The following is a 12,501-nucleotide window of genomic DNA, read 5'->3' on the forward strand; positions in this document are numbered from 1 at the left end:
TATTGAAAGATGTAAATGTATGAGTTGCATTATCCTAGGAACTAACCATGAGATAGAAATGTGAAAATATTCCTGCAGGTTAAAATATTGTTGAAAAACAACTAATTGATTAGGTATGTTTGGGAATAGCATTGTGTGACTGTGATATGAGAGTTGTGTGACTGTGATATGAGCGTTATGTGGGAAATGAGTCTTAATCTGTCGTCTGGATAGTAACATATAGAAATATGCTTCATCAGATGATTGAAATGTGGATAATAAGCGGGATGATATTTTAGAAAGCAGCAGAAGGTCTATAGTTCCTGGGAGGCTTGATTTTGCCGTGGTCTCTGGGAGGTTAGAGAACCGTTGAGGATCCCATGGTCATTGTCCGGGAAACAAAAGTTTATTTTTTGTTCTGCTGGGAGTATGTTTGGAGAGCTGCTTCGTAGCTATGGAGAGTCCTTGATAAAGCAAATGGAATGGTTGTTGTGAGTACCTGAGAATTTCTTACGTTTTATATGTATTCTGTGAATATATGAAAATATGATGAATTGTATGTGTGTATAATGATTACTAGAGATTTGATGAAGTAATACTGGGAATATAATTAGATACAATTTAAACAACCCATATGTAGACTAACGTAGGTTTTGAGTTGGTATCTTTAATGGGTAATTTGATAAAGATGAGGTTTAAGCATTATTAAACAGTCTACAAAGTCTGGGCAGTTGGATGAAACTATAAAACGCTTATTGTCTCAGAAACTGGAGTGTGTCCACTTTAGGGTTCTTCCCAGTATGAGAGGAGTGAATCCCATCTACAGCTATCTAAGATATTAATTTCCCTCCACAAGGGGGCGGACATGTAACGTTTCCAAAATGGGATAGTATTGTACATGTAACGTTTCAAAATGGGATAGTATTGTACATGTAACGTTTCCAAAATGGGATAGTATTGTAAATGTAACGTTTCCAAAATGGAATAGTATTGTACATGTAACGTTTCCAAAATGGGATAGTATTGTACATGAAACGTTTCCAAAATGGGATAGTATTGTACATGTAACGTTTCCAAAATGGGATAGTATTGTACATGTAACGTTTCCAAAATGGGATAGTATTGTACATGTAACGTTTCCAAAATGGGTATTGTACATGTAACGTTATGCCCCCTTGTGAGTTAATAGTATTGCATGCTGTAGCAGGCTATATAAAGAGGAAGACCTCCATTGACGATTCAGTTCGTTGTAACATCTCGTCTGGACAGGTCACCGTCCTTAGTTAGTTAGTTAGTTAGTTAACTAAGCTAACGTTAGCTAGTTCATTATCACAAAAGTGAGAACTGCTCTAGATTGGAAACTTACATTAATGAGTGTAAAGCCATGTTGGCTTTATGGAAACGATATACAATATATGGGAAAGAATATAGTTGAGGAAATAATCCAAACCTAGTTGTGTCTAGTTAGGACATAACGTTAGCTAGCTAGCTAACGGTACTGTACGGTAGCTCATACAACGCCGACGGTCAAACCCGGCTTTCTAATATTTACGTTAATTAACTATAGTAACGTTATGGAAGATATTCACAGAAAACCATCATTGTCTTCGTTATTCATTATTAGTATGTTATATTATTATAATAAATGATTTCGAGACATATTCAGAGCCAAACATCAACCCAACTTAACCTTTTTAACTGTCACCATAATTTTCAGTTGTAATTGCGAAGTTCCTGGAAGAAGTCCAGCAACAACGGAGGTTCCTCGATGAACCCACCTTCTAACAAGAACCTTTTGGGGCTGTTTTTCATTGACCAAGAACCCTACGGTTCTTAGGGGATCTGAGAACAACTCCAGTTGAACCCTTCATTTTTAGAGTTGTAGTCGGCTCTATTTACTCTCAGATTCAAACATGATGATTAGCATCAACGATCAAGTCAGCTGCTGCTGCTCCAATACAGTATGAGGTGAGACGGTGAACTGATGTTGAACCGGGCAGTCAGCTGCTGCTCCAATACAGTATGAGGTGAGACGGTGAACTGATGTTGAACTGGGCAGTCAGCTGCTGCTCCAATACAGTATGAGGTGAGACGGTGAACTGATGTTGAACTGGGCAGTCAGTCATCCAGTCTGTTCTATGAGTCTGGTCTATCATTGTTGGTATTGAAAAGCCCTATTGCACATTGTGGTGGAAATTCTAACCAATCAGGAGAGACTTTGTCATTTCTTCAAACAATCAACCTTTATAAGAATTGCAATAATGTAGCTGGTCAGCCCTACACTCTGAGGTGGAAGGCTGAGAGCTCGATGACACAAGGAGTTCAGAAGCCTTATATAGTCAAACTATCTTGTTCATATAGAAAACACGTGATCTTGGTATGTGTATGTGTGTGGAGAACGAGACAGACTAACTGTGAATTGGTCATCTCGTTCTGTAGCAACAGCTATTTATTCTAGTTTTCTAGTGAGTTGTCAAAACAACAGGAAATCACTCTAGACACAGTTCCTCTGAAGTAGATCAACGGTTCCCTGGATTGGGCCAAGCGCCTTTGGCCTGTCTGCCCAGAGGGTGTGTGGTTGCACACCCACACAAACATACACATAAACTTCTCAACCTTAAAGAGATCCTTCAACACATTCGAAGTCATATCAACTTAAAGGGGTTAACATAGATTCTTCCCTCACAAAATTGCACAGAGATAAATCAGACCCAGACTGAACTGTGTGATGTAGTAGAGTTGTAGTTTCCAACAGGCCAATATTATACATAGTTTAGCGCATAAAATGTAATTAACCACAATGGCCATAATCCGATGCGTGCCTCCTTGTCTTGTCTGTTTATTTTACACCTGCTATGTAAAAGAGAGAAGAATGCACAATGGTCAATCATTTCTGGGATCCTTGGGACATCCCTACCTTAAACCCTACTTTAAATGTCAACTTCAACGGGCTAGGGACGTCCCAAGGATGTATCTCTACCTGAAAATACATGATCTAAGTGATTGATAGTTGTTATTCAGCAGTCATAAAGCCTTATTTACTTTAATGAACTACTAAAATTGTGATTTTGTCAGACAGCATAGACAGGAGCTTTACACTTTATTGACTGACTGATCCATTCATCCTTCCATCCCTCCTCAGCCTTCCTCTCCCCTGAAGACCCAGTGAGGGTGGAGCTCAGTCAGAGAGCTGTTGAGGGACTGGTTAGGAAGAACACTTCTACAGCCAGAGAGGTGAGAGGTCACACATGGTTTAGATGGTAAATATTTATGTCCCCTTAGTGGTTCATCACGTCAGCTATGTTTATTTACATTAGTGAAAATTATCCACTGATATTGGTGTATTTTCTCACCCCTTTTGGCTGTATGAAAGTTCATTTCCCCTCAGGCACATGCATTTGTTCTTTGATATTATGAAGGTAATTTGTGTCAAATGTTCTTTTCCACACTCATTCACCCCATCTCCTTACATTGCTGATGCATATTCAGTGGCCAGACTCAAATTCCGAACACAATGCCCATCCTGGCAGATCTAAACCTAATGCAGCACATTGTGACTTTTGTGCATCCAGACCTAATGCAGCTTGGAGTGATCAGATGACAGAAGTCACATTTATATATATATATATATATATATATATATATATATATATATATATATATATATATATATATATATATATATATATATACAGTGGGCTCCAAAATTACTGGCACCCCTGACTGGCAATGCACAAACGATACTTAAACCTCTTACATCTAGATGTTCTGCTAATGGAACACCGCTCCAATATCCAATGATAGGGCGTGGCGCGAATTACAAACACCTCAGAAATCCCAAAACTTCAATTTTTCAAACATATGACTATTTTACACCATTTTAAAGACAAGACTCTCCTTTATCTAACCAAATTGTCCGATTTCAAAAAGGCTTTACAACGAAAGCAAAACATTTGATTATGTCAGGAGAGTACCCAGCCAGAAATAATCACACACCCATTTTTCAAGCTAACATGTCACAAAAACCAAACCACAGCTAAATGCAGCACTAAGCTTTGATGATCTTCATCAGATGACACTCCTAGGACATTATGTTATACAATACATGCATGTTTTGTTCAATCAAGTTCATATTTATATCAAAAAACAGCTTTTTATATTAGCATGTGACGTTCAGAACTAGCATACCCACCGCAAACTTCCGGTGAATTTACTAAATTACTCACGATAAATGTTCACAAAAAACATAACAATTATTTTAAGAATTATAGATACAGAACTCCTTTGTGCAATCGAGGTGTCCGATTTTAAAATAGCTTTTCGGTGAAAGCACATTTTGCAATATTCTGAGTAGATAGCTCGCCATCATGGCTAGCTATTTTGACACCCACCAAGTTTGGCACTCACCAAACTCAGATTTACTATAAGAACAATTGGATTACCTTTGCTGTTCTTCATCAGAATGCACTCCCAGGAATTCTACTTTACACCCAATGTTGTTTTGGTTCCAAATAATCCATAGTTATATCCAAATAGCGGCGTTTTGTTCTTGCGTTCAAGACACTATCCGAAGGGTGACGTGCCGGCACATATCGTGACCAAAAAATTCAAAATATTCCATTACCGTACTTCGAAGCATGTCAAACGCTGTTTAAAATCACTTATTATGCGATTTTTCTCGTAAAATAGCGATAATATTCCGACCGGGAGACGTCGTTTTCGTTCAAGGACTGAAAATGTAAAATGCACTCTTCTTGTGCACGCGCGCACCCGTTTCATTGTTCTCAGATCGACCACTATCCAAATGCGTTACTGTTTTTCAGCCAGGGACTGCAGAGTCATCATTCCCCGTTCTGGCGCCTTCTGAGATCCTATAGGAGCCTTAGAAAATGTCACGTTACAGCAGAGATCCTCTGTTTTCGATAAAGAGGCTATAGAAGGCCAAGAAATGGTCAGAGAGGGCACTTCCTGTATGCAATCTTCTCAGGTTTTGGCCTGCCATGTGAGTTCTGTTATACTCACAGACACCAATTATATGCATATTCTAGTTTCTGGGCAGGAGTAATAACCAGATTAAATCGTGTAAGTTTTTTATCCGGCCGTGAAAATACTGCCCCCTATCCTAAACAGGTTAAAAAACTATAAACAATATAATTATAGAGAAACTCAAAATACCAACATGTGAGAAATATTGTACTTTATTAATGTTTCAATGGAACCAACCAAAATCATTCAATTATTTAATACAAAATACATTTAACCAAAATCAAGGTTTCATAATTATTGGCACTCCTCATTTAGTACTTAGTGCAACCACCTCCGGCAAAGATAACAGCATAGTCTTTTCCTGTAATGTTTGACAAGGTTAAGGAACACATTTGGAGGGATTTTGGACCATTCTTCTATGCAGATCCTTTCAAGATCCTTCACATTCCCGGGTTAGCGCTTATCAACTGCCCTCTTCCACTCAGGTTTTCGATTGGATTGAGGTCCGGCGACTGAGATGCGACTGGAGATTTTGTTGTCACAGAACCATTTCTGTGTGGATCTTGATCGGGTCATTGTAAATCAATAGAACAGGGGGCAAACTTTTAAGGTTCTACATTGTGACATCATTAAAATACTCCTTCTACAATGTTAAAACATTCTACATTGTGACATTAATTCATTGATATCATGAAACATCTCCTTCATGTATGTACTTTTATCAGATTATCTCTACTCACAGCTATGATATTTCTCTCCTGTGTGTGTTATCTGGTGTCGAGTCAGCTGCCCAGATCGAACAAAACTCTTCCCACATTGATCACAGCTATAAGGCTTCTCTCCTGTGTGTGTTCTTTGGTGCACTGTCAGATCGCTAGATTGACCAAAACTCTTCCTACATTGATCACAGGTATAGGGTTTCTCTCCTGTGTGTGTTCTCTGGTGTAGAGTCAGATTGCTAGATGCAGTAAAACTCTTCCCACATTGATCACAGCTATAGGGTTTCTCTCCTGTGTGTATTCTCTGGTGCACTGTAAGATCGCTAGATTGACCAAAACTCTTCCCACATTGACCACAGCTATAAGGTTTCTCTCCTGTGTGTGTTCTCTGGTGTAGAGTCAGATTGCTAGAATCAGTAAAACTCTTCCCACATTGATCACAGCTGTAGGGTTTCTCTCCTGTGTGTATTCTCTGGTGCACTGTCAGATAGCTAGATTGACCAAAACTCTTCCCACATTGACCACAGCTATAAGGTTTCTCTCCTGTGTGTGTTCTCTGGTGTACAATCAGATAGCTAGATGTAGTAAAACTCTTCCCACATTGATCACAGCTATAAGATTTTTCTCCTGTGTGTGTTCTCTGGTGGGTTGACTGAGTAAAACTCATCCCACACTGAGTACAGCTAAAAGATTTCTCTCCTGTGTGGATTCTCTGATGAATTCTAATGCCTGATGAGGAAGTGAATCTCTTCCCACATTGATCACAGATATAAGCTTTCTCTCCTGTGTGGATTCTCTGATGAATTGTAATGCCTGCTGAGGAGGTGAATCTCTTCCCACTGTCAGAGCAGCAGTGAGTTCTCTTCCCTGTGGATCTCTGCTGGTGTTTCTTGAGGTGTTCTGATCTGGAGCGACTCTTCTCTGCCTCGTCAGCATCATGAGGTTGTTGAGGCTTCCCAGAGGATCCACGATAGTCCCGTCTCTCTCCTGTGTGAACAACAAGTCAGACAGATGGTTAAAGGCCCACAACAGCGGAAATCCACTGTAAAAGGTGATGGCAACAGCATAGCCATGATGTTGTACAACAATTGGCTGCAATGAATGTAAAATTATTTGTCTTAAAATGAGCAAGAATAGTCAAATTTCAGTAGTAACATCGATGATTGTAGGCTAGAAATAAGTTATTAAAGTTGTTGAAACTCTAAGCAGTGTGCAAGACGACTTTTGGTCTCCAATATAAGCCCCTTTCTGTGTTTGCAAAAATTGCGGCACGAGGGCAATTTGGTTGTAGAAACTCCTCCCTGCTAATGAGGAAACCACTAGTTATGGATGTAGTATATCTGGTAATGAGGAAACCACTAGTTATGGATGTACTATATCTGCTAATGAGGAAACCACTAGTTATGGATGTAGTATATCTGGTAATGAGGAAACCACTAGTTATGGATGTACTATATCTGCTAATGAGGAAACCACTAGTTATGGATGTAGTATATCTGGTAATGAGGAAACCACTAGTTATGGATGTAGTATATCTGGTAATGAGGAAACCGCTAGTTATGGATGTAGTATATCTGGTAATGAGGAAACCACTAGTTATGGATGTAGTATATCTGGTAATGAGGAAACCGCTAGTTATGGATGTAGTATATCTGGTAATGAGGAAACCACTAGTTATGGATGTAGTATATCTGGTAATGAGGAAACCGCTAGTTATGGATGTAGTATATCTGGTAATGAGGAAACCACTAGTTATGGATGTAGTATATCTGGTAATGAGGAAACCGCTAGTTATGGATGTAGTATATCTGGTAATGAGGAAACCACTAGTTATGGATGTAGTATATCTGGTAATGAGGAAACCACTTGTTATGGATGTAGTATATCTGGTAATGAGGAAACCACTTGTTATGGATGTAGTATATCTGGTAATGAGGAAACCGCTAGTTATGGATGTAGTATATCTGGTAATGAGGAAACCACTAGTTATGGATGTAGTATATCTGGTAATGAGGAAACCACTTGTTATGGATGTAGTATATCTGGTAATGAGGAAACCACTTGTTATGGATGTAGTATATCTGGTAATGAGGAAACCACTAGTTATGGATGTAGTATATCTGGTAATGAGGAAACCACTAGTTATGGATGTAGTATATATGGTAATGAGGAAACCACTAGTTATGGATGTAGTATATCTGGTAATGAGGAAACCACTAGTTATGGATGTAGTATATCTGGTAATGAGGAAACCACTTGTTATGGATGTAGTATATCTGCCAGGAGCAAAAAATTAATGTGAACGGGGAAAACTCAGGGGATAATAACAGCCTCCATTTCCAGGTTGCTTATGAGTGCATTTCACACTACTTTGGATTATAATTGTAAGGCTCGTTTGAATGTTCTGCTTAATATAATGTTTGTGTTATTATCGCAAATCAACTGCTTTATACTTAAACATTTCAATCAGTAAAATATTCTTTGGCTAGCTTTTCCATCAGCCTGACAATGAGGGTTTGTACAGTAAGTGTTTGCCAAATTGGCCAATAACTTCACCTAACAATAACATAGACCTACTGTAGGACCCATAACGTCACCTAACAATAACATAGACCTACTGTAGGATCCACAACTTCACCTAACAACAACATAGACCTACTGTAGGATCCATAACTTCACCTAACAACAAATATACCCATGTCGTGATGTTTGTCATTCAATTGGAATTCAGAAAATGATTTCCTGGATCAGCTGATGATAGTTGAACATGTGACTAACTAAACAGCTACAGTATTATGTGTAATTATTGAAGAACCGTGTTAATGACAGTATCCATTTGGGTGTTGTCAATAAAGTTAAGGTGACTCTTGGTTAGAACCATTGGATTTAGCAAACTCTGAAATGATTTAAGATTTCTGTGCCCATGAAAACTGTTTCCCAGCGTAACATAAGGAGATACTAAATGTTACTTAGTTAGAGTGCATTTCAGAGATCTGAATACAACAAACTGTCCGATAGCAAGATCCAGTATTTAAGTTGAAGTTCATCATATGACAAGCGTAACATTATGACTATAACTACTGTTCCCTGAAGGAGGGAAACTAGGTACAACATACTATTAAATCCGTGCCTCGAAGGAAGCCCCGCCTTCCACAGGTGATGAGTGTAAGGCTCAGATGTATTCCTTAAATTTAATACCGCTCTTCACCGACCCAGGAAGGGGTGGGGCCAAACAGGTGTTGTACCTTGTTTCTCTCCTTCAGAGTAGAACACCTGTTTAGGAGAGGTGCTGGCTAGCAGAGTAGAACACCTGTTTAGGAGAGGTGCTGGCTAGCAGAGAAGAACACCTGTTTAGGACAGGTGCTGGCTAGCAGAGTAGAACACCTGTTTAGGAGAGGTTTTCATTTCATAGGTTTCATTTTAGTATACTGTAACAACATACTTAATGAGTATATACTATTAGTTCATTTAATGTATTAGTTAATTGTAGTATACTGTAACTACATACTTAATGAGTATATACTATTAGTTCATTTAATGTATTAGTTAATTGTAGTATACTGTAACTACATACTTAATGTGTATATACTACATACTATTAGTTAATTGTAGTATACTGTAACTTCATACTTAATGAGTAAATACTACATACAATTAGTTAATTGTAGTATACTGTAACTACATATTTAATGAGTATATACTACATACTATTAGTTCATTGTAGTATACTGTAACTACATACTTAATGAGTATATACTACATACTATTAGTTAATTGTAGTATACTGTAACTACATACTTAATGAGTATATACTACATACTATTAGTTAATTGTAGTATACTGTAACTACATACTTAATGAGTATATACTACATACAATTAGTTAATTGTAGTATACTGTAACTACATATTTAATGAGTATATACTACATACTATTAGTTAATTGTAGTATACTGTAACTACATACTTAATGAGTATATACTACATACTATTAGTTAATTGTAGTATACTGTAACTACATACTTAATGAGTATATACTACATACTATTAGTTAATTGTAGTATACTGTAACTACATACTTAATGAGTATATACTACATACTATTAGTTAATTGTAGTATACTGTAACTACATACTTAATGAGTATATACTATTACTTAATTGTAGTATACTGTAACTACATACTTAATGAGTATATACTACATACTATTAGATAATTGTAGTAAACTGTAACCGAACCGTTTCCTTTCAGTTGAGGCTCTTCTCCTGTCTACCGGAAGTTTATACTGTTGCTATGCAACCTCTTGCTAGCTAGTTAGCATAACACATTACAAGTTAGACATTTTACGACTTCAGGTGTGTTTTTAAATTCAATCTTGAATACCAGAGTGCTTCATAAATTCAGACCGTTGTCAGATTGTCTGTTTGTAAATTCAGCCCGTTTCACTCTCGGAGCCACTGGCCGCTCCAGCCGAGGAGTTGGGTTGATTTGACCGTTCTGACCTTAGCTTGCTAGCTACTTCCAGACACAAATGAGACTCTGACCATTTTACTCGCCCTAGCAGAGCTGGTTAGGCAGTTTTCATGTTATCCAGGGTGACTGTAACTGTGCTGCTGAAAAAAATTGAAATTATGTTTTTTGTTGCCTACGTTTACTGACACCTGGACATATTGAACGGGTGTTGAGCGCTAGTAAATTCATTATTCTGCTCTCTGGTACTCAGACGAGAGTGCTCTGAAATCAGAGTAGATAGTCAGAGTGAATTTATGAAAGCACCCGAATGTCCATTGAGAAAAAACAACGACTATACCATTTAGCTAAGAATGACGGGAATAATCAAGTCAATAAACGTTGGGTAGTTAGTTAGATAGAATATAGTTCATATACTGGCAAGTTTGATGTATAAGTAGCCAACTAACGTTAGGTAGCTAGATAACATACCGGTACCTACTGCTGTAATAACATGCTAACAAATTGTCAGCCAAAATAACGTTTAAAGTAACTTATTTGAAAAGTAATTACTTTATTACATTTTATTAACATTTGTCATAATTAGTTAAAACAATGAATTTGTATCGGCTCTGGTTGGACTTCGGCTGAATATTTTCCGCCATTTTCTTCCAATCTGAAAACAATGTGAAGCCACGCCCATTTCCTGAAGAATTGCATTATGGGCCCTAACGTACTGCGTGTTTACGTCATATTTTGGTGAATTTAGTACGACATCCGGGAACTTTTGGCATACTAACTACATCATACTATGACCAATAAGCACACTGTCATGACGTTGGCCTCTTTTGGTACAGGGAGGACAGTTGACCCCCTCCCTTTTGCACCACCACCCAACCTACCTTCCCCCCAATCCACCCTGTGTGTAAAGGGTTGTAAAAACTCTAAAATTCCAGGAGAGTCTCTGGCCACATGGCCCATAGAGAGACAAAGGAAATTCTTCCAACTCATAGAAGCGACATTTTGTGTTCTGGAGAAGGTATGGAAGATTGGTGAAGAATCCAGCTACGAACTGATCCGCTTGGTACAATTTTGTGATACTCAGAAGAGACAATATAGCCATATTACCATAAAACTGTTTATATAATAGCCTCAGCTTGAGACTCGCATCATAATGGGTGTATAGAATGTATTAATAAGGATAAAGCTTTTATAATACATTGAGATGCTATTGTACTGATGTAATGTGATAGAATTGTATTTCTGTAACCAAGTCTAGCTCAGTCATAGGCACGCCCCAGGGACACATACAGGACCAGGCGTCATTTGACAAGCCTGTTCGATGGGCACTATAAAACACCCCCTTGATTTACATTTCCCCAGACCAGGCCTACACTCCGTGGCCTATAGGTTTTACCATCCAATTCCTCTACTGAAAGTGAACCATACCACGTGGTTAACTTTTAGACTATTGATACCGACAGAATAAGAACAAGTCTTTGATATTAATTATTAGTCTGCAGCTAAGTAAATTATATCATTGAATGCGAAGACCAACGAAACAACCATTCTATGACGACATTAATGAATGTCGCTCTGAAAGATACATTCTAACCGAGAGAGAGAGAGAGAGAGAGAACGCGGACAAAACTCTCCATCAGAACGCAACACTGAGCGTAAAAATATATTGATTGCAATTGTTCCCGAATGAGTGAGCCTTCAATTGTTAATATTAATGAACTCTGTAGGTGTGCATTCTCAGCTGACCGTTTATGACCCATTGTCTAACAGACCAGCCATGCCTGTTTTAGACCACTAGGGCACATTACGCTACCAATCCTTTGTGACGATAATTACTGTTTGTATGTCTTCTGTTAATCACTTAGTGTAGTAAATAAATGATTTTAAGACAATTGATGTATGGATGCTTTTAGTAAAGACTGGGTTCGTGCAGATACAACAATTTACGACGTTTGGAATGAGACTGGACTAAAGGTAAAATACACCATTTAAACCAGAAGATAATCGGCCTATACTATAATAGAATATAATATTATAGTACAGGAAAGTTATATTAGGAAAATTATAGCTTTGTAATCTGAATATTCTCCTTGGTGTCCCGATCTCCTAGTTAATTACAATTAAACGATTAATCAGTTTAATCGCGTGATAATAATTACAGGGAGCTAATTGATAAACATATCTTCAGTTTAATGGTACCCCCAAAGACACGACAACACTATATACTAAATTAACATCACAAATAGTACGGTTAGTATGAGTATTCTAACACAGCTAATGACTTATCAACAGCTCTAACAATTTGACCCTCACAGGAAATCTACACTGGCAGTTATAGAAAGACCCAT

At 37.9% G+C, this 12,501-nt stretch overlaps 1 protein-coding gene across 1 annotated transcript; it reads right to left on the reverse strand.

Annotated features, from left to right (window-relative positions):
- Positions 1 to 5,161: 5,161 nt before the first annotated feature.
- Positions 5,162 to 6,651, reverse strand: LOC106610832 (zinc finger protein 239-like; the record flags this gene model as incomplete). Its single annotated transcript, XM_045711980.1, has 1 exon — positions 5,162 to 6,651. A coding segment is annotated over one exon (954 nt), but the record flags the coding sequence as incomplete, so codon positions are not given.
- Positions 6,652 to 12,501: the final 5,850 nt, after the last annotated feature.

Source organism: Salmo salar, chromosome ssa02 (genome assembly GCF_905237065.1).
Source record: "Salmo salar chromosome ssa02, Ssal_v3.1, whole genome shotgun sequence".
Taxonomy (NCBI): Eukaryota; Metazoa; Chordata; class Actinopteri; order Salmoniformes; family Salmonidae; genus Salmo; species Salmo salar.